Source organism: Euleptes europaea, chromosome 13 (genome assembly GCF_029931775.1).
Source record: "Euleptes europaea isolate rEulEur1 chromosome 13, rEulEur1.hap1, whole genome shotgun sequence".
Lineage (NCBI taxonomy): Eukaryota > Metazoa > Chordata > Lepidosauria > Squamata > Sphaerodactylidae > Euleptes > Euleptes europaea.
Window position 1 is genome coordinate 57,822,380 of NC_079324.1, and position 22,310 is coordinate 57,844,689.

At 47.5% G+C, this 22,310-nt stretch overlaps 1 protein-coding gene across 1 annotated transcript in view; it reads left to right on the plus strand.

Moving 5' to 3' along the window:
• TMEM132D (transmembrane protein 132D) overlaps positions 1-22,310 on the plus strand; it is a 315,677-nt gene that overhangs the window by 170,792 nt on the left and 122,575 nt on the right. The window contains exon 4 of the mRNA XM_056859081.1: positions 18,683-18,866. Coding sequence (XP_056715059.1) covers positions 18,683-18,866 — 184 coding nt within the window. The remainder of the gene's footprint in view (positions 1-18,682; positions 18,867-22,310) is intronic.

The window sequence follows — 22,310 nt, forward strand, 5'->3', positions numbered from 1 at the left end:
GATAATTCTGAACCGCAACAAGCCACATTGACTGGAAGCTATCTTGTACAATCTGCGGAAGAAGGCCTTGTCCATCTAAATTTATCCTGAGCCATTGTTAGAGAGATGCACATGAAGCTGCCTTATACTGAATCAGACCCTCGGTCCATCAAAGTCAGTATTGCCTACTCAGACCAGCAGCATCTCTCCAGGGTCTCAGGTAGAGGTCTTTCACATCACCTCCTGCCTCGTCCCTTTAACTGGAGATGCCAGGGATTGAACCTGGGACCTTTGGCATGCCGAGCAGATGCTCTACCACTGAGCCACGGTCCCTCTCCAAGACTCGCCAGGGTCTCAGGTGGAGGTCTTTCACATCACCTACTTGCCTGGTCCCTTTAACTGGAGATGCCAGGGATTGAACCTAGGACCTTCTGCATGCCAAGCGGATGCTCTACAACTGAGCCGCAGCCCCTTCTCAGCTTTCTCTACCTTCAGTGGCTTCTCCTAGACTGTCCCCCTTTTGGGGGGATAATAATTCTGAGCTGTTGTAAGAGATACTATTTCTGAAACATTCTGAACACTCAGAAGCTCTATATGCTTATTATTACTGGTTTTAATCTGAGTGGACAATTACGGGGTGAATATACCTACTGTATTTATCTACTATACTGGATGTTTGATAAACTTGTGTAACACAAATAGAGAGATGCTAAGGAGACCCTAGCTTCTGAGTGTGTATAGGACTAGAAATTATATTGCATTTAGGGGACTGAGAGCAAGGGTGCCTTGTGTAAGGCTACTCAGTAGGGTCATAGCAGAAGTAGGGTTGCCAACCTGGAGTTGGGAAATTCCTGGAGGTTTTTGTGGTGGAACCTGGGGAGGGTGGGGTTTGGTAAGGTGCTCAACAGAGTATGCCGCCGTATAGTCCCCTCTCCAAGGTAGCCATTTCCTCCAGGCTCACTGATTTCTGTAGTCTGGATATGTCTTGGAATACCAAGAGATCTCCAGGACCAACCTGAAGGTTGGCAACCCTAAGCAGAAGTGAAATTCCAAACTGGGGACTTCCCAACTGGTAGTTGTTACACAGCCCCAGCAGTAGGGTTGCCAACCTACAGGTACTAGCTGGAGTTCTCCTGCTATTGCAACTGATCTCCAGCTGATAGAGATCAGTTCCCCTGGAGAAAATGGTGACTTTGGCAATTGGACTCTATGGCATTGGTCTAGGGTTGCCTCTTTGCCACCGGAGGGAGGTTTTTGGGGTGGAACCTAAGGAGGGTGGGGTTTGGAGAGGGGAGGGAGTTCAATGCCATAGAGTCCAATTGCCAAAGTGGCCACTTTCTCCAGGTGAACTGATCTTCATCGGCTGGAGATCAGGGGTAATAGCAGGAGATCTCCAGCTACCACCTGGAGGTTGGCAACCCTACATTGGTCTGTCCCCCTCCCCAAACCCCACTCTCAGGCTTCGCCCTTAAAACCAAAGAGGGACCTGGCAACCCTACCGAACAGTTGTTGGACTGGCTTCGGAGCCAGCTAGAGAGCTTGGGGTTGGTAAGACACGCATGAGGTCATTTGAGGAAGGGTTATAGCATCGAGTCGTAACTGGGTGATCTGGCTACAGAATGGAAAACAAGAGAAGTCAAGAACCCCTGGCACAGAAAAAAACAACAACCATTCCTGTGTACTCCATCGCAGCAGCAAGGGCAGAGGAGCCAAAGAGCTGCTGAAGAGAGACTCCACGTCTTCCCTACTGTTCTTCAATAATGCAAGGCTTTCTTACAGCTCTTGCACAAGGGAAATTATGTCGGCTTTGGTGCGGAAGTGTAAAGAAAAACAGAGCAACATCCAAGTTGTGCTCTTGCCCTTTCCAAACAAAAGAGAGATCGCGGAGGATGAAAAAATTCGAGGCCTGAGGCTCAGCGTAGTTGGCTGGATGAAGCCAAGCTAACCTTTTCCAGGCAGTGTGGTCTCTGGGACCTTTCCTCACTAAAGGGCCGAGAGAAGCATTGCGCATGGCTGCAAGTATGCGGTGCTGCTCTCTCCTTGGCTTGGAAGCTGGCAGTGTGGTTAGGAGCAGCGGACTCTAATCTGGAGAACCGGGTTCGATTCCCCACTCCTCCACATGAGCTGTGGACTCTAAATCTAGTGAACTGGGTTGGTTTCCTCACTCCTACACATGAATCCAGGTGGTGACGCTGGGCTAGTCACAGTTCTCTCTGAACTCTCTCAGCCTCACCTACCTCACAAGGTGTCTGTTGTGGGGAGAGGAGGGGAAGGAGATTGTTAACCTTAAGAAGAGAAAAAGAAGAAGAGTTGCTGACTTTCTCTGCCACTTAATTCTACCACTTAAGGAAGAATCAAACCACTTAAGGGAGAATCAAACCGGCTTACAATCACCTTCCCTTCCCCTCCCCACATCAGCCACCCTGTAAGGTAGGTGGGGCTGAGAGAGCTCTAACAGAGCTGTGACTTGCCCAAGGTCACCCAGCTGGCTTCCTGTGGAGGAGTGGGGAAACCAACCAGGATCACCAGATTAGTGTCCACCACTCCAAACCACCGCTCTTAACCACTACACCACACTGGTGAGAAAAGGTAGAAAAAGCCAGCATATAAAAACTGACTGGATGCTAGTCATGATGCATACCTATTCTTTCCAGGATCAGAGGAGCGTGCCTATTATATTAGGTGCTGTGGAACACAGGCAGGATGGTGCTGCTGCAGTCGTTTGTGGGCTTCCTGGAGGCATCTGGTTGGCCACTGGGTGAACAGACTGCTGGACTTCATGGGCCTTGGTCTTCATGGCCTAAGTTTCTTACATTAACACATGTTCTTACGTTCATGAGGAATATGGCTATCCATGGCTACTAGTCAAAATGGATACTGGCCATGATGCATACCTATTCTCTCTAGTATCAGAGGAGCATTCATATTAGGTGCTTTGGAACACAGGCAGGACGGTGCTGCTGCGGTCGTCCTGTTTGTGGGCTTCCTAGAGGCACCTGGTTGGCCACTGTGTGGACAGACCGCTGGACTTGATGGGCCTCCGTCTGATCCAGCATCGCCTTTCTTATGTTCTTAGGTGTTTCTGTGCCTCAGCTGAGTCTCGCACACACAACGGTGCACAGTCATTGCCCTCATTATCTGCCACAATGAAAATTTTCTTGAGAGCCTCCGATAGCTCCGAGCAAATCTGTTTTACCAGACAAACTCTTGCTCCTGTTCTGTGCTTGACACATCCTGCTCAATCTCCCCCCCCCCGGCTGTCAGCATCTGCACTGGGGGAGGAAATCTCTTTCTACATTCTTGTCCTCCCATTAGGATCCTCTTTGCAAGCTCTACTCTCTCCGTCCCAGAGCATCTGGCAACATTTAGTCTTTTTCCTTATGCATCACCAGCTCCAGGTTGCAGGCCCTTGAAATAGTTTCTGCTTCTTGGCCCAGAGTTGGAAATGCTTCCCCGCCAGCCAGAATTACTCCAGGGGGGTCCCCTGGTAGCCGATGACACACAGCGGCTGCCTCCACAGTGGAGGGCAGACAGCTAGGAAGCTCTTCTGCTCACCTACGAGTCTGTGGCTAGACATTAAAGGGCCTGGACTGGCTAAACGCATCTTCCACCTGGCAGCTCAGCTCTCTCAGTGCAGTGATTCTTCCTGCCTGCAGCCAGGTACCTCGAAGAGCCACCTGGAAATTCAAGACGAAAACAGAATTTTTTTAAAGGGCTTTTGTATCACTTTTCAGATGCAGAAAACCTCTGCATATCAGTGCCAGGAGATGACATCGAGGGAAGGCCTTGGCCCCTGTGCTTTGTTCGTTGGGCTTCCAAGGCCTCTGCTTGGCTACTGTGTGAGATAGGATGCTGGACTAGAGGGACCACTGGTGGTCTTATGAAGGCCTTGGCCTCTCTGCCCTGTTCTTGGCCTCCAGAGTAACTGGTTGGCCACTGTGGGAGAAAGGATTACGGTTGCCAACCTCCAGGTGGTGGCAGGAGATCTCCTGCTGTTAACACTGATCTCCAGCCGATGGAGACCAGTTTACCTGGAGAAAATGGCCGTTTTGGCCATTGGACTCTATGACATTGAAGTCCCTCCCATCTCCAAACTCCACCTCTTTAGGCTCCGCCCCAAAACCTCCTACCAGTGGTAAAGAGGGACCTGGCAACCCTAGACAGGACACTGGACTAGATGGACTACTGGTCTGATTCAACAGGGTTCTTTTTAAGTTCTTATGAAGGCCTTGGCCTCTATGCCTTGTTGTTGGACTTCCAGAAGAACTGGTTGACCACTGTGTGAGACAGGATGCTGGTATAGATGGACCACTGGTCTGATCCAGCATGGCTCTTCTTATGTTCTTACGAAGCCCTCGGCCTCCATTCCCTGTTGTTGGACCTCCCGAGGAACTGGTTGGCCACTGTGTGAGACAGGATGCTGGTCTAGATGGACCACTGGTCTGATCCAGCATGGCTCTTCTTATGTTCTTATGAAGCCCTCGGCCTCCATGCCCTGTTGTTGGACCTCCAGAGGAAATGGTTGGCCACTGTGTGAGACAGGACGCTGATCTAGATGGACCACTGGTCTGATCCAGCATGGCTCTTTTTATGTTCTTATGAAGCCCTGGGCCTCCATGCCCTGTTGTTGGACCTCCAGAGGAAATGGTTGGCCACTGTGTGAGACAGGATGCTGATCTAGATGGACCACTGGTCTGATCCAGCATGGCTCTTCTTGTGTTCTTATGAATCCCTCAGCCTCCATGCCCTGTTGTTGGACCTCCAGAGGAACTGGTTGGCCACTGTGTGAGACAGGATGTAGGACTACATGGACCACTGTTCTGATCCAGCAGTGGCCTTGTATGGTCTTCGATCGCACAAGCCTGTGGAAAGCTGCAGAAAAAACCAGGGTGGATCAGTGCGCTGGTCGGCTGGCCGTGCTGTGGATTCCACCTACAACTGGTAGGTTGCCAGACATTTCAGAATAATGTCCTGCTTCAGTGTGATTGCCAATTGAGCCTGGAGTCTGCTTTTAGCAAAATTAGGAAACACACTTAACAACTTGCGGTCCAAAATCCTGCCCGGAGGCTACCCGCGTGCTTTGGGCCTTTTTTCCTTTCCCGCCTGAATCCATCTGCGAGGAGACAGGCAGAGGCCAAAATGTTCTTTTGTAGTTGCTCAAAGTGAGTTCAGACCTTCTGGTGAGAGCCTGCAGGCAGGATTCGGCGCAGGGGGTGCCAGGAACCTATTGCCAGGCAAGATATTCCGCTGCCCGAAAAAAACAAATGAAGCGGCGATGCCCGTGGTTGCCAAACGTGGCTTCCATCTCTCGCGCCACCATGCACAATGTAATCACTGGCCATTTGATCCCGTTCCCTTCCTTTCTTTTCCCGCCAGCCTCGGCAACGTCAGCTGCCACCGTCTCATTGTCTTGCGGAAAATGCAGCGGCGGAGTTGATTAAATAGCCGCCTGCGTCGCAAACCGGTCTGCCGGGCGAAAGCTCGGTGACCCTCCTCGGCTTGCAAATGGAATTCTGCCACTGGCTTCAGTGGAAAACGGAGGTGGCAGTTTTCCATTTAGACCCGACAATCAGCGGCTATTGGTTGTGCCGCAGGGCCAACAGGCTAGAAAATAGGATCGGCGAAGCCTGGGGAGAGATCCCTATTATTTAATTTCCTGGGTTGTTTTTTCCCCCCACTTTTGAGAGCGATTTGGGGCCGCGGCCATTCAGATATCACCTTGGCTTGGCTTTTCTGCACCCCTGAAACTACTTAGCGGCCCGAAGGTGGCTGGCCGCTGAATATATAAAGCAGCAGTGCTTTTATCGCGGACACGTAAATAGTCCTGTCAATTGAACTTGAGCACACTGACTGGCAAAAATAACCCCAAAATGCCATTTCTTCAGGAGATTGGAGACTTTCCTTGTGAGAAACACTTCAGCCTACTTCTACTTTAGGTAGGGTTGCCAACCTTCAGGTTCTAGCTGGAGATCTCCCGCTATTACAACTGATCTCCAGCCGATAGAGATCAGTTCCCCTGGAGAAAATGGCCACTTTGGCAATTGGACTCTGGCAATTGAAGTCCCCTCCCCAAACCCTGCCCTCCTCAGGTTGCACCCCAGAATTATCCAGGTATTTCCCAACCCGGAGCTGGCAACCCTAACTTTAGGGTAGTAAGGTGTCAGACTTCTTAAAGGTTTCTTCCCAGAGCCAAGGTGGAAGAGAATGATTTGAAGTCTGTTTCATTTAGATATTATTATGAGCTTCATACAATGAGCTTCATACAATGAGCTGTCATATTCTATGACTGTGACATCCCTGATATTGGAACTGAGGTGTTTTCTAGGCCTGCCTCTTAGAATAACAAGCTGTACTTTTGGAAATAGCTTTCTCTTTCCCCAAGCTTGAACATCTACATATTTGTTTTCCAAATGTGGAGGTCAGCTCCTGTTGCATTAGATTTGTGGCAAGAGTAGTACTTGTGGAAAGTATCGTCAAGTTGCAGCCAATTTATGGTGACCCTGTAAGGTTCTCAAAACAAAAAGAAGATTTGGTTTTTCTACCCTGATTTTCTCTACCTTTTAAGGTTATTCAAACTGGCTTAAAATTGCCTTCCCTTCCTCTCCCCACAACAGACACCTTGTGAGGTAGGTGAGGCTGAGAGAGTTTGTAGAGAACTGTGACTAGCCCAAGGTCATCCAGCAGGTTGCATGTGTAGGAGAGGGGAAATCAACCCGGTTCTCCAGATTAGAGTCCGCCGCTCATGTGGAGGAGCAGGGAATCAAATCCAGTTCTCCAGATTAGAGTCCTCTGCTCTTAACCAATACGCCACGCTGGCAAGAGACGTTCAGAGGTGGTTTTGCCATTGCCTGCCTCTGCAGACAATGCAGTGACCCATTTTCTTGGTGGTCTCCCCTCCAAGGACTAACCAGGGCCGACCCTGCTTAGCTTCTGAGATCTGATGAGATCAGGCTAGCCTGGGTCATCCATGGCAGGGCAGGAAGCGTAGTCAGCACTATTAAAAATATTAGGTTTTGATCAGCCTTTTAATCATATTGTGAAGTCAGAGAGATACTTGAAAACTATGTGTTGGAATTAACAGTCTGATAGCATATTAAATTTTATGACCGCAACAAAAATTCTAATTGCACAATTTGGGAGACAGTATGAAATGCTACCAGTGGAACTCAGGAGCGTGCCAACGTGAGGAAGAGAATTTGTCGCCTCATACTCATGGAAGGAGACTGCTTGATCTTCATGCGCAACGTATATGCAGTGTCCATAGAAGGGGAATGAGATGGAACACATGATGGAGCACATTGTCCCCACAACTGCCAAGAAGAAGAAGAAGAAGAAGAAGAAGAAGAAGAAGAAGAAGAAGAAGAAGAAGAAGAAGAAGAAGAAGAGTTGGTTTTTATATGCCAACTTCCTCTTACCACTTAAGGAAGAATCAAACCAGCTTACAATCACCTTCCCTTCCTCTCCCCACAGCAGACACCCTGTGAGGTAGGTGAGGCTGAGAAGTTCAGAGAGAACTGTGACTAGCCCAAGGTCACCCAACTGGCTTCATGTGTAGGAGTGGGGAAACAAATCCAGTTCACCAGATTAGCCTCCGCCGCTCATGTGGAGGAGCAGAGAATCAAACCTGGTTCTCCAGATTAGAGTCCACCTACCTCACAGGGTGTCTGTTGTGGGGAGAGGAAGGCAAGGCAATTGTAAGCCGGTTTGAGTCTCCTTAAAGGCAGAGAAATCGGAGTAAAAAATCCACCCTTCTTCTTCTATGCAATACCACTCTTCCTGAACCTTTGGGACAGGACCGGCTACAAACGGAATTGAATTCATTGTAGAACACTTTGTTGCAGCACTTCCCGCGACTTCTGTGGAGTCCCCTATCTACTGTCTCCAGCCCCGCAGGCCCCTCTCCCAGAGATGCGAAATTTAAAATACAGCACGGCCTTGGTTCTCAAGATATGTAGCAGTCCCTTTCGGCGTGTAATCAATTCCGTTTGCCCAAGAACCGGAAGGCAGAATGTAATAAGTAGCAGATAAAAAGGGGGAGTTAGGTTATGGCTCTCACCTTGGACATGTGGACGGGAGAGATGGTACTATATTAACTCTTCCTCCCTGGATTTAAGACCACAATTAACTGATTGCACGATCGGTTGCACAACATATTGTGTTGTGCTTTGTAACGTCGAAAGGATAGGGGTTGGAAGCTCTGCTGAGCACAGTGCATTTTAGCAGGGGGGAGGGACATAAAGATGGGCAATTTCGAGGATCCCTGAGCTAGTCAAGTAGTAGCACCTTAGTAGTGCAGTAGTAGCACTTTCGAGATAGGGTTGCCAGCTCCGGGTTGGGAAATACCTGGAGATTTTTGGGGCGGAGCCTGAGGAGGGCAAGGTTTGGGGAGGGACTGCAATGTTATAGAGTCCAGTTGCCAAAGTGGCCATTTTATCCAGGTGAACTGATCTGTATCGACTGGAGATCAGCTGTAATAACGGGAGATCTCCTGCTAGTACCTGGAAGTTGGCAACCTTGCTTAGTGACCATTATGATTTTTGGCATATAAGCCTCAACTCTCGAAAATCATTTTGGTCCCTAAGGTGTTACGGGACTTGAATCTAACTCTTCTGCTGCAGACCAATATGGCTAACCTCTGAAACTATCTTCAAGGGTTCCTGAAATTCCCAGTTTAGATTTCCCTGAAAAGGTGCCTAGAGGCAGCAACGGCTTTTGGGTCAGGATCGAGAGATGGCATACCAAAAGGCCACCTTGGTATTCCATCCGGGAATCTGCATAAGCAGATCCCTAAGAAAGCCAAATGCCTCTTTGTGCTTTCAGCTTATGAAAGGTGAATTGTATACATACTGTATAAACAGAGGCAATGTGGGGTTGTGGCTAGAGTGCTGGACTAGAATCAGGGAGGTCTGGGGTCCAACCCCACTCTCACCCTAGACCAATCAAATGAGGAGCGGCCTCCTTTTGGGGGCATTTTACATCATAGAAATTCAGCCCTGAGGGGAGAAGCTCTGCTCTCCTTTCTTAGAAGCCAAGTTTCTAGTCCTTAAATTGGGCACCACAATTTAAGAAGGATGTAGGCAAGCTGGAACGTGTCCAGAGGAGGGCAACAAAGATGGTGAGGGGTCAGGAGACCAAGTCCTATGAGGAAAGGTTGAAGGAGCTGGGTATGTTTAGCCTGAAGAGAAGACTGAGAGGACATGACAACCAGCTTCAAGTACTTGAAGGGCTGTCATATGGAGGATGGTGCCAAGTTGTTTTCTGTTGCCCCAGAAGGTTGGACCAGAACCTACAGGCTGAAATTAAATCAAAAGAGTTTCCATCTAGACATTAGGAAGAATTTTCTAACAATTAGAACAGGCTTTCTCAGGAGGTGGTAAGCTCTCCTTCCCTGGAGGTTTTTAAGCAGAGGCTAGATGGCCATCTGTCAGCAATGCTGATTCTATGACCTTAGGCAGTTCATGAGAGAGAGGGCATCTTGGCCATCTTCTGGGCCTGGAGTAGGGGTCACTGGGGCTGTGGGGGGGGGAGGTAGTTGTGAATTTCCTGCATTGTGCAGGGGGTTGGACTAGATGACCCTGGTGGACCCTTCCAACTCTATGATTCTATGATTCTTAATGGGAGAGGAGGAAAATCATGGTTGTGTCAGTTCATCTTAAAGCTAAGCCAGGTTTTTTTCCCCCATACATTACTGTAGTTTTCTACTGTCCTTTCGGTATCAAGGAGCAACACAGTCTCATATTAAAAACTCACACGCAACTCCAATTTGTCCGGCTTCATGATTGAGCAGTTTTGAAAGCACTGACTGTATGTTTACCGACTCCTGTTTGAATAATTTATTGGTTTATTATTAGATTGGATGTAATAAATTCAGTGCTGATTTATCATTTCTTTCACATAACGTGACAAATTACAGTCGGATTTATCGCATCAAGAGATGTTCGGGGCAACAGCGGCGCTCTATAAACTGAGCCGACGGGAAGTTTGCGCTTGAAAATTTATGTTGTCCTAAATGCTCTGCTAATCTTTTGGGTCGGGGGGGGGGGTTCTTTTGCAGGGATGGCAATTTGAGGGAATTGCTGAGGACATCTCAGTTAGGCAAAATGTACGGAATAATTTACTTGGGATTATTAGAAACATTCACTTTAATTATGTTTTTCTTTCCTGGAAGGGAAGTGATGATCCGACAACCATCATACTCTCATAGGAGATGGCAATGGTTTTTGTCTGGTTTGTAGAAGGACTCCGAGAGACAGCCTGATGCAGTAAATAGGGCTAAATGCTCTGTCCTGGGGGGTGGGGTGCCCTGACCTGGATGGCCCAGACTAGCCCAATATCAGATCTTGGAAACTAAGCAGGGTCGGCCCTGCTTAGTACCTGGACAGGAACCCACCAAGGATGTCCAGGGCCACTATGCAGAAGCAGGCAATGGCAAACCATTTCCATTTGTCTCTTGCATTGGAAATCCTACGGGGTCACCGTAAGTTGGCTGTGGCTTGATAGTACTTTTTCCATCTCCAATAGTTAATCAGACGCCTTGCTGGGCAAAAGCTCTACCTGATTCTGCCCACTTCCTAAAAACCTTTGGCAGATGCCAGGAAGGGTGTCGGCCAGCACCCCTGTCATAAAAAATAGCAAAGGGAACACATTTTTGGGTAGGGTTGCCAGCCTTCAGGTATTAGCTGAAGATCTCCTGCTATTACAACAGATCTCCAGCCGATAGAGATCAGTTCACCTGGAGAAAATGGCCGCATTGGCAATTGGACTCTATGGCATTGAAGTCCCTCCCCCCTCCAAACCCCGCCCTCCTCAGGCTCTGCCCCAAAAACCTCCCGCTGGTAGCAAAGAAGGACCTGGCAACCATATTTCGGGGCAAAGCATCACAAATTGTAAAGAGAGAAATAGTGATGGGGCAGGAGCAGGGGAATTTGCTCATCTTTAGTCCTCTTATTGATTTATAAAATATACACTGGAGGAAATATTGTCCCCCAGTATGTTATCATTTATCAACCGCAGCAAATGTAATGTGCAAAATGGCAATTGCTGAATGACATGATGCTTTAGCATTCATGCACATGAATTCAGATGCATTTGCAGTATAGGCAAGGGGTATCCCTGCCTCCACTTGATTAAACTGCTTGGGACAGGGCTGAACTCCGGAAAACAACCACTAACAACTCACAACAGTGATGTTTTACTAAAGCGTCTATTCTGCCTTTTGCCGTAAATAAATTTATTCATACTAAGGCGTCTGGAGCAATGACTTCCCAAGAACCCGAAGACCAGGGAACTCAGAATTTCCCTTTTAATTAGGAACATCGGGAATGTTTGTCTGAAGTAGTGTAGTGGTTAAGAGGGTGGTTTGGAGCGGTGGACTCTGATCTGGAGAGCCAGGTTCGATTCCCCACCCATCCACATGAGCGGCCGAGGCTAAGCTGGTGAACTTGATTTGTTTCCCCACTCCTACACAAGAAGCCAGCTGGCCGACCTTGGGCTAGTCACAGCTCTCTCAGCCCCACCTACCTCACAGGGTGTCTGTTGGGGGGGGGAAGGTGATTGTAAGCCGGTTTGATTCTTCCTTAAGTGGTATATAAAACCCAACTCTTCTTCTCCTTCTTCTAACAGAAGGGCTATCACTTGGGCGGCATCTATGTTACCGAACCTGCAACTTCCGTCCCCCCCTCCTTCCCTTTGTCCGTCCTCTCTGCCTTTTTCCCTTCTGCCTTCTGCTCCTCGGCCTTCCGTCTCCATACATGCTCCGTCCATCATCGGTACTGTGTTCCCGGCAAGGTTTGCAAACAAGCCGTGTTCATGCTCACTGCGGATGCCCCTGAGGATTGGATGCTGCGGTGTAGGAGCATCGGTCTGATCCGTGTCTGGTTGCAGGAGGGCTCCAGGGGAAAGGTGGGAGACTGTTCAGCAGGCAAAAAAAAGATGTGGAGAGACTCTCAAGCCAGAGGGCAGGAGTCCTCCCCTTCCTGCCAGGGACGGGAGCTCTGGATGGGCCGAATGGGGGTGTGAAGTTGGCTGTCCCTCCAGGCGACAGGGCTTCCTTAATCAACGGCCAGATGGTCTGTGAAGCGCAGCAAAGAGAGGGAAGGAAAGACTTCGCCCGGCCTGCGTTGCCAGGGGCTGTGACAGCTGCCAGAAACCACCGATTCTGGGGTAGGGAAGCCGGAGGGAGTGTCAGAATCCGAATTGCTACACATCGCGGTCCTCCCATGAAATAACAATGACATCAGAAGATCTGGACTCGTTGACTGAGCATGTACTTTGCATGCAGAAGGCCCAATGGAAGGAGGGGCAGTGGCTCAGCGGCAGAGTCTCTGCTTGGTATGCAGAAGGTCCCAGGTTCAATCCCCAGCATCTACAGCTAAAGGAACCAGGCTTAGATGATGTGAAAGACCTCTACCTGAGACCCTGGAGAGACGCTGCCAGTCTGAGTAGACAATACTGACTTAGGTGGACCAAGGGTCTGATTCAGTATAAGGCGACTTCATGTGTTCTGGGTCCCAGGGTTCAATTCCCAGCATCTCCACTTGAACTTGAAGGACCTCCAGGAAAGACCCCTGAGACCATGGAGGTGGACTACAGGGACCAATGGTCTGTCCCAATATAAGTAGAAGAGTTGGTTTTTATATGCTGATTTTCTCTACCTTTTAAAAGGAGAATCAAACTGGCTTACAATCACCTTCGCTTCCCCTCCCCACAACGGGGACCCTGTGAGGTGGGTGGGGCTGAGAGAGTTCGGAGAGAACTGTGACTAGCTCAATGTGACCCAGCTGGCTTCACGTGCAGGAGTGGGGAAACTAACCCCGTTCTCCAGATTAGAGTCCACCGCTTCTAACCACTACACCACGCTGGCTCTCATCAGTTCCCCTGGAGAAAACGGCCGCTTTGGGGGATGGGCTCTATGGCATTATACCCTGCTGAGGTCCCTCTTTTCCCAAACCCCACCATCCCCAAGTTTCACCTCCCAAATCTCCAGGTATTTCCCAACCCAGAGTTGGTAACCCTGTCCTCCCTGGTTTTCCTCCACACCATCACAATGGCTCTGGTTTCAACCGTAGTCTTCTTGGCATCACAAGGGTTACCAACCTAACTTGCTCATTTTGTAATATGTCCTTCCCCTGAATGATGTGGCAGAATCTTTTATAGCTCAAATATGATTCACAGCCAGAAAGGAATATGTATGCTGGGAAGATTTAAGGAGAAGCAGCAAGGCAGGGTTTAAAGGGCCTGATCTTGTAAACCTGATCATAAAACCAGCCACTGTGTAGAAAGCGAGGCAGTAAAAATTCTACTGTGTATCCTTGCCAAGGCGAACTCTAACAGCCCCTGGCATTTATAGCTGCCCCCCCCCCAATTGGGAAGGGATAAGACATTCAATAGTGAACTTTTTTCCTGTTGTTGATTTGCAGCCATTTGCAAATTCCCGCGGATTCCTGTGGATTTATAGTTCTCCAAGTTCAAAAACAAAGGAAGCGTGTCAGCAAAAGTTATGAGAGAAGGGTATAAGAAAGGGCCTGAGTTTGCAAGGATAGAAGTAGAGACGTATCACAAAGCAATGAAAAACATTGTGCAGCTCTGTTAAAAAAAATGAGGGGGGGGGACAGACTGCAATCCAGGGAGATTCTCTGCCCATTTATGCGTCTAAGAATTAGCAAGGGAGACATGTAAGATTAAAATCACTGTATTTTAGAAGTCTGGGGCCAGAGTGGTGGTGGTTAAGTGCGGTGGTTTGGAGCGGTGGACTCTGATCTGGAGAACCGGGTTTGATTCCCCACTCCTCCGCATGAGCGGCGGAGGCTAATCTGGTGAACTGGATTTGTTTCCCTACTCCTACACACGAAGCCAGCTGGGTGACCTTGGGCAAGTTACAGCTCTGTTAGAGCTCTCTCAGCCCCACCTACCTCATAGGGTGTCTGTTGTTGGGAAGGGAAGGGAAGGTTGCCAGCTGGAGATTTTTGGGGTGGAGCCTGAGAAGGGAGGGTTTTGGGGAGGGGAGGGACTTCAGTGCCATAGAGTCCAATGGCCAAAGAGGCCAGTTTCTCCAGATGAGCTAATCTCTATCGGCTGATCAGTTGTAATAACAGGAGATCTCCAGCTACTACCTTCTGCTCTGTGCTCCATATGCGTGCCTGGCATCAGATAGCCTAGCAATTGCTTTTTGGTCCAAATTGGGGGTAGGGTTGCTAGGCCCCTCTTCACCACCGGTGGGAGGTTTTTGGAGCGGAGCCTGAGGAGGGCAGGGTTTGGGAAGGGTAGGAACTTCAACACCACAGAGGCCAATTGCCAAAACAGCCATTTTCTCCAGCTGAACTGATCTCTGTCAACTGGAGATCAGTTGTAATAGCAAAAGATCTCCAGCTAGTACCTGGAGGTTGGCAACCCTGTTTGGGGAGGGAAGGGACTTCAATATCATAGAGTCCAGTTGCCAAAGAGGCCATTTTCTCCAGGTGGAGATCAGTTGTGTTAGCAGGAGATCAGTTGTAATAGCAGGAGATCTCCAGCTAGTGCCTGGAGGTTGGCAACCCTAGCTTCGGGGGGATGTGTTAATCTGCAGACTGTCATATTTTGGAATTCTAATGGGGAAAAAAGGCAAAAGCAAATAGTCCCAGGGAGGGGGAAAAACATTCAAGGAAGGTTATCCTTTCCACTTTGTTGAAGTAATGTCACCGAATATAATTTTATTTTTAACTTTAACACATTCCTTCTTGTTTTGCGTCGACGCTTACGAAGGGGGTAATTTGCAAATGAGAATCGAGCACCACATCATTGTTGACCTCAATATGAGCAGAAGATTATTTTCCGGGGAGGTTGCTATCGAAACCCGGTTATCTTTCATTGTGCAAACGGGAGCATCGCGATGCATTAGGCGTTGAGGATCAAGGCAAACAGCCTGTACCTGTGCTTTTGGGTTAAGGTCTTGCCAGCGTCATCTTCAATCAGCGGGGCCGGAGGCACCACAGCGCGTACTCCATTGCTCAATTCAGGCAGGATATTGAGTGGGGCCTTGGCTAGGGTTGCCATCCACCAGGTAGTTAAGGAAACAAGAAACCTATGCTGAAATAGTATAGACTAATGAAAAAGCAGCACGAGGCTCATACACACAAATGAAAAAGCAAGATTAACCATTGGAGTAATTATTCTATTTTTTTCAAGCAATTAGCAAATGTAACTCCATAGGGAAACAAAAAATATATATGCTGGCGTGTTGCAGAACACACCCGCCAGAAAACAAGGCTGCCACGCAGGGCTTAAGGAAATAAATACTAACTTAAAACAGTTTCCTGATAACAGCCTCAATGAGGTCTGGGTAACTGCTGTTATCTTTTTCAGTGGGGTTGTTCTATGGCAGATGTATTGGTTCGTTCTCTAATAGAGAGGTAGAAGGTCATCAGATACTAACCTCCAGGTCGTAGCTGGAGATCTCCCACTATGACAACTGATCTCCAGCTGATAGAGATCAGTTCACTTGGAGAAAATGGCTACTCTGGCAATTGGACTCTATGGCGTTGAAGTCCCTACCCTAGGCAAACCCCGCCCTCCTCAGGCTCCAGGTATTTTCCATTCCAGAGCTGGCAATCCTAGGAGTCACCCAGTATACTGTTCTCCCAAACACCAGCAGAAGTAGAAAAATAAAAATTAGCCTCCCTCTCAGGCCTCTCATCCCGCATTTGTATATTGGTGCAAAAATCATGCCCAAGTTAGGGAAAAATAGTGGGTAAAAACTGGGGTGATCAATCAGAAAACGGCATGAAAAATAAAGACTCCTGGGTTCGATTTGCGTGAGGTGAGAAGCAAAGTCAGAATGGGAATGGTTCAGCCTCCACAATTGGGTAGCTTCCTTCTTCCTGATGGGAAATGATGGTGGGGAAATAAATTCCCTAATTTAAATAATTGGCTTGATAAGTTTAAAAAAACCTATGTTTTAATTAAGTTGATATATTATAATAATGACAAAAATACAAAAGAACTGGACACTCGCTGGAATGTAACAATTCCGAGGATGGAAAAAACACTCCAATGTGTAAATCGCAGAGAGGGAGTGACGTAATAATCATGCGGATTTTAGATAACTAGATAGAGTATTGCTGGGTTCACTGTTATGGCTATTCCCAAGACAAGTTGTTATGTCATTAATATAAAAATTAAACAGTTGAGGCGCTAATATGCAACCCTGTTTGACCCCCTTCTCTATTTATACGGGGTCTGTAAGATGACCCTGAGAGTTACACTTTACCCTAATGATCGTATTTTCATACAAAGCATGGATTAGGAAAAGGGGTTGTTTATCTATAGATGTCTTCCCTAGTTTTTCCCAAAGTATAGGTCTTGAGATTGAGTCAAAGGCAGATTTGAAATCCATAACGGCAGCATACAAGGATACAATGGAGTTAGAAGAATATTTAGCTATTAAGAAAAAAGGTAAAGGACCCCTGTGCAAGCACCAGGTCATTCCTGACCCATGGGGTGACCTCACATCCCGACGTTTACTGGGCAGACTTTGTTTATGGGGTGGTTTGCCAGTGCCTTCCCCAGTCGTCTTCCCTTTACCTCCAGCAAGCTGGGTACTCATTTTACCGACCTCGGAAGGATGAAAGGCTGAGTCAACCTTGAGCTGGCTACCTGAAACCAACTTCCATTGGGATCAAACTCAGGTCATGAGCAGAGCTTGGACTGCAGTACTGCAGCTTATCACTTCTCCACGGTGCTCCTATTTAGCTATTAGATGGTCTAATATTGCAGGCTATTTTAGTTATATTAGCAGCACGGTTTAAGTTTCTTTTCAAGAATTTGTATTCTGAGTATTTTAGTAATGTTATATTTCCATTTTCTTTTATTGTTATATTCTCATTTTGTCTTAATAAATTTTAAAAAATGGGGGGAATAAAGGGAAATGATGGCAATGCCAGACGGCGAGACGTTGATGCGCTTATCTCGGTGTCAGATCAATAGCCCGAGGGCTGGACTTCGGCACTAGATCAGTCGCTGAGGGGCGAGATGGAATGTTTTCAGCAAGGACCGAAAAGATTGCTGCGTCGGTGATTACTCCGGCCTGAAAATGGTTATAATGGCGTTTCTTTATTTAAAAAAGCAAATTATTTCCATTGTCGTTCTCCAATTTCTACCTGCTGCTTGGCGGTACACTCCAATTATTATTATGATTATTGGTTGTTTGTGCAGATTTTGAACGAGGGCTCGGGTTTCCAGCTATAGGACATTGCTGGATGCCTCATTTTTTCACTGGGTAAAGGCCAATTTAAACATGAGACTGCCGGCGACGGAATAGCTTCCCCCGGGTGACTTTACATGGGCTCAGCATCTCATTTAAAACGGTGCTGCAATGCATGCAAAGTAACTGCACGTGCTTGGTTGGAATGCCAGGGATCCATCGACTGGCGGGTATTGTGCCGGCCTGCTGACTGAGCACTCGTAGCCACTTTGCATGGGCTACAGCAGAGCTGAAATGAGGTGCCAAATCGATGCAGAGTTGCGCAGGGAAGGGGTTTGCATAAGCAGGGTCTTGCTAAAATTGGCCCTGTCCTGTCCCGGTTGGAATAGTGCAGTCCTAAGCCTTCTAAGCTCATTGAGGTAGGGTTGCCAGGTCTTCCTTGGCCACCAGCAGGAGATGGGGGGTAGGGTTTCCAGATCCAGGTTGGGAAACTCCTGGAGATTTGGGGATGGAGCCTGGGGAGGACAGGGACCTCAGTGGAGTACAATGCCATAGAGCCCGCCCTCCAAAGCATCCAATTTATCCAGGGGTACTGATCTCTGTATCAGGAGATGAGGTGCAATTCTGGGGATCCCCAGGTCCCACCTGGAGGCTGGCATCCCTATTGACTTCAGTGGACTTAGAATGCTGTTACTCTGATTCAAGTCCAGTAGTGAAGTGAGCTGTGGCTCACGAAAGCTCATACCCTGCCAGAAATGTTGTTAGTCTTTAAGATGCTACTCTTTTCTATTGCTAATGACAGACTAACACGGCTACCCATCGTGATCAAGTCCAGTAGCTTCTTAAAGACACAGGAAGATGCCTTATGCACATGCCTAGTCCATCAAAGTCAGTATTGTCTTCTCAGACTGACAGCGGCTCTCCAAGGTCTCAGATAGAGGTCTTTCACATCACCTACTTGCCTAGTCCCTTTAACTGGAGATGCCGGGGATCGAACCTGGGACCTTCTGCATGCCAAGCAGATGCTTTACCACTGAGCCACAGCCCCTTCTCAGGCTCCACTCCTAAAATCTCCGGGTACTTCCCAACCTAAAGCAGGTACCCTTTCCCAGCAGAGGTCACCAAAATGGATGGGGAGCAGAGTCTCGTGATGTTTTAAGTTGACAAACTGCTATCTTAAGAGTGTCTTCTTGATCATAGCACCAATATGGTGGAATTCCTCCCCAGGGATATTCCTTCCATCATGGTCTTCCACCAGTGGTTGAAGCCTTTTTTGTTTTATCCAGGGTTCTCTCTGCAATTTTTCCCACCCTATATTTTCAGTGCTGATTTGTGTTTTTAGATATGTATTTTACTCTTGGTTTTCACTGGTTTTATGACTGTTCTATAATGTTCCACTTTTTATTGTTTACTTCCTTGGTGGCCATGATGAGACAGAAAGGCAGGGTGTGAATTTTGTAAACAAATAACTACATCTAGTGCCACTTGTTTGCTCACCAGACAAACCGTCCCTTCCTTTTCCTCCAGCGGGAATGCTCCCCCTTCTGAGATCCTGCAAATCGATTTTGAAATCGAAGAACTGAGCGACCTGCCGGAGACGCAGCTTATTACGTGGCAAGTTGAATATCCGGGAGATAGAACATCTGACCTGGGTATCTCCAAGATCTACATAAGCCAGAAAGAGTTGGTTGGTGTACTTCCAATGGCTATGGTAAGAAAAGCTCTTTGCTATCTGAATGTGGAATATTCTTGGTGGACTGATGTTTTGATTCTATTTGAAGGCGCATCAAGTTGGAATTAAGCTTTTTGTGAACTGTCTTTTCTAATGTCTTGAATTATACAGGCCGTAATTTTGAAAGTGTGTGATATAGTAGCAATTTTGTTAACCAAAGTTGGTCTGAGTCTGATCAGTGTTTGCATGGGAGATTGCCTAGTCACCCCCTGTAAACTGACTTGAGTTCTTTGAAAGAAAAGTCAGTTTGAAAGAAAAGTCACATCTCAGCCTCAAGGTTGTTTATGGAGATTTGGCTTCAAAAGTGTGACCTTCTCTGTTTTTACTGATCCTGTCTATTTACTGAACCTGTCTATTTTCTAACAGTTAGAGAGGTTCCTCAGTGGAACAGTGTTATGCTATCAACAGGCTTCCTTGGGCAGCGCTCCTTCCCTGGAGGTTTTAAGAAGAGGTTAGATGGCCATCTGTCAGCAATACTGATTCTATGACCTTAAGTAGATCATGAGAGAGAGGGCATCTTGGCTATCTTCTGGGTATGGAGTAGAGTCACTGGGGGTGCAGTGGGGGGGAGGTAGTGGTGAATTTCCTGCATTGTGCCGGGGGTTGGACTCGATGACCCTGGTGATCCCTTACAACTCTATGATTCTATGACTTTCCTTCATTCAAGGTGGTGATAAGTTATGAATTTAAAAAAAAAATCCCTAAATATGAAACAGCAAGCACCACAATTAAAGCTATGTATTCTGTGACTGTAAAGGAAAACTTTCCTTTAAGGCCAATTGAAAAAACCTAAGTTTCTGGGAAAGCGGAGCAAACAGACAGCTTTTCTCGGTTCCTCTAGGAGCTGATCGTAAAGGAGAGAAGCAAAAACACAAAAGGAAGGAGACGTGGCTGTTCACATGGACACATGAAGCAGCCTTATACTAAATCAGACACTTGGTCCATCAAAGTCAATATTGTCTACTCAGACTGGCAGTTGCTCTCCAGGGACTCAGGTAGAAATCTTTCTCATCACCTGCTGCCAGATCTTTTACATGGACATGCCAGGGATAGAACCTGGGACTTTCTGCATGCCATGCAGATGCTCTACCAATGAACCATGGCCCCTGCCAATGTCATCTTTACATGACAAATGGAAAGAGTCCCACACGTTGGATCTTGATTGGCATGTGAGAAGAGAAGTTTCTTCAAGAATGCGGGTCCCAGGGCATGAAGAGCTTCCAAGGCTGCAGCTGGTATGGAGCTTGGAAGTAAACTGGTAGCAGCCCAACCCCATGACTCAATGGCAGAGCATCGCCTTGGCATACAGAAGGTTCCAGGTTCAATGCCTGGCATCTCCAGTTCAAAGGCTCAGATGGTAGATAACGTGTAGTGGGTAACGTGAAAGACCTTCGCCTGAGACCCTGGAGAGCTTCAGCCCACCTGAATAGAAAATACTGACCTGGTTGGACCAAGGGTCTGATTCAGTATAAGGCAGCTTCACGTTCCAAATGTCCAGTTCATTTATTAGTGGTTCGGAGAATCCAGTAGAACTGCTAATGCATGCATGTCCTCAAAAGTTATTAGCGGACAAAAAAGTGTGTGTCTTCTTGCCCACACATGCTTAGGTTACTCAATTGTAGCCAAAGCCACCCCTACTTGGTTGCCTGGAAGTGATCCTTACTCGCTGCAGGTTGGTAGAAACCTGCTGATCATCAAAATAGACATGATTATTGTTGCATCCTCAATCAAGGAAGTGCTCCATGGCTGGCAGCCAGTCTTTTCTTTAGTAGGAATACACTGATTCAGCAGAGAAGTTGAGAAACCTGTTTCCAGATGGGAGGCTACTTAGCTGAATGTTTCTAGATTGGGGGGGAACCCTGCTTATTGAAAGCTAGCATCTCAAGTAGAAAACTAGACTAGAGCCGTTCCCTTGGCTGCTACATTTCTATGTTCAGTGATTTTTTAAAACTCTTTCGTCAGTTTCATGCGGGACAGGCTATCAAGAGATTAACCACGTCATCCTCTCTTTAGTCTTTTATGCATGGGTAGTGTACTTTCACTCACGCTCACCCCTAGTTGGTCTCGGTCTGTACCATCTGTACCATGCATGAGTTTTCCCTCCATTACAGATGACCTTACTGCCAGCCCTCGTAAATCACAGGACTTCCCGTCCCTCTATTAACCTGATTCTTCCATTTCCCCTGAGCTCAGCCCTATTGAAATCCCCATGCATAAGGCAAAGCACGGGACACAGAAACTTGGGGGAGGGACATTTCTCTCACAGAAAGAACTACAGCCGATTGCAAAGCGTGTCAAGAGGCGGGGATTCAAATGCTTCCTGGGAGTTCTTTCTGAGCAGAAGAGAGGCATTCAGAAATGAGGCTTGGATTTCCCCCCCCCCCCATTTCTTTTAGGGAGCTCTGTTTTGTTTTTCAAAATGCTTTTTGACCCAGCTCTTGGGTTTCTGGGGAGATGGGACTTCTAAGCACTACAGCCAATTACAAAGCGGCATTTCAAAGGGCGGGGGCTCAAAAGCTTCTTGTTTTGAGCTTGGAGACTTCTGGTGCATAGCTCTGCGAGAAGAAAGCGTGGGTCCAGGGAGCAACAAACCTCAGGTCAAACTCCCATGCATACGCGACTTTTGTGTAAACTAGGTCCTTGGAAACCCATGCGAGGAGGCCTGCATTGAGATGAAGAGCAGACAATGGGGGAAACAGAATGCGTTGCTCTATTAAGCGGATTTGGAAGTGTTGGCGAGATGGTAATCCCCCCCCCTTATAAAGTCAAATACCCCTTCTTCTTTGCACTGTGCACGAGGATAACTCTGCAATCAGGGAGAAGTGGAGGCGTTTCATTACAAATGGCAGGGCTCTTTGACCGCGGACTCATTTGAGAGGACAACCGGGTGTCCACTGTCCCCCCGATGAAACAATGCCTCGTGCGCCCTCTCCCCAGATTCCTTCCCTGGCGGAAGGAGGTCTGTAATCTTCCGAGGTTTGAGCTTCCCGGAGCTTGCACCCAGACCCATCTATTAGACAATATTGACACATGTTATTATTTAGCCCTCAAAAGGGGGAAAGGGTATATGGAAAAAAAATCAGTCTTTGAGTGTTTAGGGAGGGGGGAAATAATAGAAGCTGTGTGGTTGCCTAGTGACAGGCAGTTAATTATTATGCCATTAGTCAAGGTTGGGAGAAGGGTTTGCGCACTTCACGGAGCTGATAAGGGCCATTACTGTAATTTACCAACTTTAGAGCTCCTTGGGTTTTGCCTTGGTGCTTTATGACACCTAACGCTATTGTATTTCTCTTTTATTACTGTCCTTTTTGAAAAAAAATATTTTCCTTTAAAAAACAACACCACCCTCCTATTTCTTCACGAGCCAGATCACATAATACGCCTGAAATGGCCAGCTCCGTTCAGTATCTGCAGAATACCACT